At 40.8% G+C, this 6,097-nt stretch overlaps 1 protein-coding gene across 1 annotated transcript in view; it reads right to left on the bottom strand.

Annotated features, from left to right (window-relative positions):
* Nucleotides 1–766: 766 nt before the first annotated feature.
* Nucleotides 767–6,097, bottom strand: part of SETX (senataxin) — a 133,542-nt gene continuing 128,211 nt past the window's right edge. The window contains 3 exon segments of the mRNA XM_030206834.1: nt 767–4,358; nt 4,768–4,855; nt 5,898–6,002. Of these exon segments, the coding sequence (XP_030062694.1) occupies nt 3,600–4,358; nt 4,768–4,855; nt 5,898–6,002 (952 nt within the window). The 3' untranslated portion in view covers nt 767–3,599.

The raw sequence follows: 6,097 nt of genomic DNA, 5'->3' as shown, positions 1-6,097 counted from the left end.
ATAAAAACAACAACAACAACAACAACAACACAACCACTCTGTCACATTTGGGTGTGCAGGGTATGTTAAAAGCCCTAGCCCCCCCCCCCCCCCACACTAGCAAGTAAATCTCCCCAATGCAAAGTCTCATACTTAACACTTCTCCAGCGCAAAAGAATATATGCAACTATTTTTATATAAAATACTAAGCAAATCTAAAACTATAGAAAACGTCTATGTTCTGATAACAGGTGCAGAGCAGTTATAAACTGGTTTTCATAGTGCTTCCTTTCCATTAGAAAGCTACCAGTACCAAAGTTTGTGTATATAAGAACTGTCCCATGATTCAGATAAGGAATCCAACATAGGCTGGCTCTAGGCCTATTCAGTCTAAACAGGTGGGACGGGAACAGGGTGGTCCCCCAATTCATTCAATTCCATGTATGACCTCTTAACAGACTGTAGCCAGACACAAATGATTCTCACAGTTTTATTTTTTTCCCATTCATTTTCAAACCTTCTGGGTTTCCACCATACAAGCACACCATGTGTAAAGCACTCATTTACAAAGCTTTCCTGGTCAGCTTTGTGAAAGGAGTCGGCAAACACTTTTCTTTTCCAGCTTAAAGTCTGCTTTGTAAATGAAAATGTTTACTTTTGTTGGTTTTGCTAATTTCAATCTAAATTTGAAAAATACCATTATTATATAAAAACTCAGTGAAAGCATTCAGCGAGGCATTCAAAATTGGAGAAAACACAGAACAACTGAAGTACTGCTAAAACAGACTGAATGTTTAAAAAAATTATCAACATTTAATTTCAGAACTTTACAATTCTATAAAAGAAAAATGCAGCATCACAAATAAAGACTGTACAGGTGGAAAAGTCATCATATTGCAGAATTCTGATATTATCATAAGGCACCAGCTAAGTGTACATCCCCCCCCCCCCCCCCCCCCCACAAAGCCTGATCTTGTGCAAGAAGTCTATTACTTTGCACACATCATAAACACTGCCTCATGGGCATGGCGTGAAAGAAAGAAAAAAAAAAAAAAACTCCTGTGAACTGGTTCTGAAAAATGAACAGAGACCTTACACTACACAGAACCCAAGATCAATCCACTCTGTAACACTGAGAAACATTGATGCTCAGGGTTTCTATAGTAAGTGGTAACACTGACCTACAAAGGGTATGAAAGGTGGTCACTTTTTTCCCAAATAAGATGCACATTTTTTAACATGGCTACGACCATATTCCTGCTTTCTTCTCTCTATATTGTAATGTTCTATACCATTACTTGAAAAGTTAGAGCAGCTCTAAAATCTCATTAACAGTTAATAAGATCACCTATCAACTGAGCCAAACATTGGGCTAGAACAGTCTGAGCAGGCTCCTGTGTGGCCTAGTTCACAGAGTATGATAGTAACAGCTTGAGTTTTGTTCATACGGAAGTTACCTGAAAACACTCAGAAGTCACAGCTTCCCCCCTATGCTACATGGCCTCCATGATAACTCCTCACCTGAAAGATGCAGCCGGTGCTGGAATTTTGTAAATCTTCACAAGATAGACACTTGGGTGGCAATGGCTTAGGTACAAGGGCCCAGCAAATGGACGTCACTGCTTAAATTAATGAGCACCTGAACAGCGTGGAGCTTGGTGAACTACCCTGTAATCAAAATGAACAAGTGCTTGTTTTCTTTGCCTGACTGCAGTGTATGAGGAAGCAGGACTCAATATGGTTCTGGGAGTCAGCATTCTTGAATCCTACACATTTACTTTCATCTTTTTGGTCACCAGTGATCTCATAAGCCATCCATATCTGTCACTGTTGCCTCTGAAGGTCACTGTATTCTGTTACACTACAGCCAATATTTTCTATTAAAAATAAAGAGAAATAGTGGTCTGTATGTGCCAAACAAAGTAATCCTCAAACTACAAGTAAAGATTCTGACCAAGTAACTGCACTGCCTCCTACTGACAATTATTTTTTTTTATGGGGAAAATAAGACTAGGCTGAGGTCTTGTTAGAAAACTGACATTTTCTAAATATACATATATATATTTACACACAGAAATGTATTTACCATCTGGTTAATTACTGCCTTTGTGCTTGAGGGAGCATGCACAGTTAGTAATGGATCTTTCAGCATTCTGTATTACCCCTCCCAGGGGCTTTACAGGGAGTCACAGTACAGATTTTGGAGACCTGAGCTATTTAGTAATGCAAAAAAAAAAAAAAGCTCTGTACACAGATTTAGTGGAAATAAAGCTACTGAGAAGCAAGCTGGGTCATACTTTGGCATCCTGCGTGATATTAATATTTTATGCCTTTTCTCCCAGATGTTTTTCTACCATATATTATTTTCACAAATTACTGCAGTCAGAAATGAAAGAGGACTATTCTACATAGAAAGTTAAACTCCTGGCACCAAGGATGTTCCAAAGCTGGATTTGTGCAAGTGACACATCTGGTATGTGAATCACGAATCTGCTGAGTGACAACCACCACTGTGCACATCCCTCAGTATTAATGAAACCAGACTACTGGTCTTAGTATTTATCTTAAATATCTGAAAAAAAAAGTCCAACATGCTTAGTAAGACTGAATCTAAAGGAAGATCCCTATCTGACTGTACAAATATACAAACATCATTAGTACCGTACATTTACTTCTTACCAGGCCTATTTTGTTTTCTCATCTGTCAAAATGAGCTCTCTGCATGCTGCAGATCAAAAAGTAGCCGCAAGCATCACAGATCTATTAACATTGCTCACATTGCTTTCTAAAGTATCATCTCTTTTTGGGAAGGATTTGAAAAAGAGGAAGCCCTGAAAGGGGCCTGAACTGTCATATTGAACCTAGATATAATTATTGCATCCTGAGAAATACTATATCAAACTTTTAAAAGTTCCAAACCATCACTTATTCCATAGAAGGTTTCGGTGGGAAAACAAACTGAACTCTGGGCTCCTGATCTGGACCCTTTCAAATTCATGGGACTATTAAATACTGTGTGAGAGCAAAATGTCACTATAATCTCACTTATCAGACTGCAAGAAGAGAATCTTTTGCATTGGGACTGCTGCTGTTTCATCAAAGAAAAGTGCACCAGCCTGCAATCTGATTACCAGGAGGGGTCTTCACGTGCACTGTCCATAATTGTACTTCTACAAGTCCAGTCTCAATAATTCATAACTGCTGAATGTGGATAAAGCTCCACAACATCAAAGAGAAGCCCTGAAAGCAGTCACTTCATAGCAACATGGAAAACGTTTGACAATCAGAAAAGCCTTTACTCAACAAATCTAACACCTCATAGGCTTTATATCAGAATGGATATAACATCTAGCCCATGGGAACTTTTATAGCATCCTTCATTATAAAGTTACCACAAATCCTCAAGTCATACAGTTACAATCTCAGCATGCACATACCATACATTTCTGGTGATTTTGCATAGGATGGATGGTACTGTGAAGTTTCAAAGTGCTGGCATTTCATGTGCACAGTGGCACCTGGGGTTATGGTGATGAATGAACTTTCTGCAGCCTGAGGTCCCCTGCACTTGTCAACACTATCTATGTCTCATGACATGGGAATTCCAGTAGTGTTTTTGACTAGAGAGAAAGTTTTCTTTTCTTATCATCCTGCCTGTCCAGTGGTTCATCTGGTGGTTTCTTTCTAGCAGTGTGGCAGTCCCTATTCTGGTTATTCCCTTCCCTGGGAGCTTGAGAAGTTTCTGTGGCCAGAGGCGCCATAATGTTGTCAGGATGGACAGCCTGAGCTAGTCTGTGGAATCTGGAAGCGTCAGGATTGGAGTGATGCTGCGCAGCACTGCCACAACTCAGATGGACAGCAGCTCCAGAAGGGTCTGGTGGTACTGCTGCCTCTAGACAGCTAGATGTCCGATTAATCTTTCTTGCACGTTCTTTATTAGCACTTTCTTCCCTTCGAGCCAAACGAGGGTCCCGAGGTCTCTCTGGCGCAGCAGGTGGCACTAGTGCTGTGCTGACCGCTTTAGTCTGTACCAATACCTTCCCAGGGTTCCCAGTAGAAGGTGCAGTTTGTGGCAGAGGACCTCCATTTCTTGGCATGGATGGATGTGGCTTAGGTGCTGCTGGTGAGAGTGGCAGTGCTGACAGTCGATTCAAATCATTCAAAAACTCACTAGTCACACCATGTGCAGTGTCACCCTGTGACCTGCAGCTTGCTCCCCTCTCCGGGCCTGAACTGCTAAGGTGTGATACACTACGCTGCAAAACAGGTTTCAGTTTCTGAATTCTGTTGGCATGCTTCGAGTAGTTTTGTTCTAAGGTTTTGATGATGGCACCTCTTCTCTGAGCATCCTGAATCAGGTTATTCCAATCTTGGTTCTCCTTGAAAAAAAAAAATGAACATAGAACAAATCAAGACAAAGTGCAAAGAGATTACTACAGCATGACCCTTGAGACTTCTGTATAAGTACTAGCAGCACCATGGCATTAGCACTCCCCTCCTCAGTTCCTCTCCCTGCTCTGATTCCATGTGCAGGATTAGATTAGATTAGTGCGATTCTAAATTGATTGTAACTTGCCTCGAATCTTATATAAGAGAGTTGGTGAGAGACAAATTCCTGATAACGTAACGTAAAATAGCAAAGGTGCTCCATTATTAGAAGGAATAGGAAAGAGTCACATAACCACAGAGTGAATCTACTGAAGAGCACAACAGCATGGTTTTCCATGTGCTATTCCCACTCAAGTTGAATGAGGAAACAGAGACAACCATGAATAGACTGTGGCTTACCATCAGAGTTTTCAAACTACCCAGGATGAAGAGACTGTACTTGGCACGCGTGATGGTGACATTTAGACGCTGCCGACTATCCAAAAACCTGGGTCAAGAAAAATAATTTAACCTGTAAATGGCACATAAAGGCATGACAGCTCCTGGCAGCTGCTAGAACACAACATCAACTGCAGCAATATTAAAATATTCAACAAGTAGTTAGTGAAAAGAGAAGATGGGGCATGCACCACTTAATTCAATAACAATTGCCTGAGAAATGAAGGCTAATCTGTCAGCTGCTCTGCCCAAATGCACACTCGTTGGTTACAAATGTACAGGTAAGCAGGCACATCTAATGACAAAAAGAGGGGGGGGCATGGCCCCAAACACTTAAGCTAGGTGGCATTTCTGCACTTCAGTTGGCCAGTGGTAGTAAATTCAACCCTCTTTACTGGGACAGCAATGGAGACATGGCACAGACAGAGGAGAAAGCAATGGCAATGTTGTAAATAATAGATGACACATTCAGATTTCTAAACCCAAAGGATATAAATGAAGGAAGCCATTCAAGAAACTCACTTCTGCATTGTTGTCCCAAGTCTTTAGTTTTATAAACTACAGCACTATGGATCACCTGAATTCTGTTCTCATGAAACAGGCAGCATATAACAGCAAAGTGTAACACCTAAACCCAGGAAAGAAGGGAAACCGTGGGAAAAAAATGCAGAAGATGATCGTATTTTAACCAAGTACTTCAGCCAGTGTGCATGCAGTACCATGCAGTGTTTATGAAAGGCAACTACCACAAGCAAGGTCCTCCTTCAGCCCTGTATGTGATCGGCTTTGATTGAAATAAAGAAAAAAAAAATCTAAACTCAACATCTGCACAGACCAGACACTGCAGCATTCATCAACTGAAACTGGAGTTTTCTTTTTTTCAGCTGTTAGCAGAATTCCCAACCAAAATACTTTTAACACAGAAATGTCAATATAAACTAAAATCACATGTATTAAAAATAACATGAGCATAGAGGGGGAACCCATGGTTTGTTGCCTTGCACTACAGAGACAGGACCTGGGACTACATCTACCAGAAGGCCCTGAGAAGTAATTTAACCCAGAAGGTGGGAAAGCAGCCAGATAAGTACCCAATGCATCCTGAAGCAACATTTGCACGGACACAGGTGACGATAACACAGTCCTTCTCACGGCCTTGAAAACCATCCACAGTGTCCACTTGCCACGTATTATCACTGGAAGAGGTGAACAAAAATGTTTAAAAAAATTCATATATAGATTACTGACTTCTGAAAATCATTCTATTAATGTCTCTACCATTGCCAAACAT

This window comes from Microcaecilia unicolor, chromosome 6, assembly GCF_901765095.1.
Source record: "Microcaecilia unicolor chromosome 6, aMicUni1.1, whole genome shotgun sequence".
Taxonomy (NCBI): domain Eukaryota; kingdom Metazoa; phylum Chordata; class Amphibia; order Gymnophiona; family Siphonopidae; genus Microcaecilia; species Microcaecilia unicolor.
The sequence above is the reverse complement of the archived record's forward strand: the minus strand, read 5'-3'. Positions and strand labels throughout refer to the sequence as shown.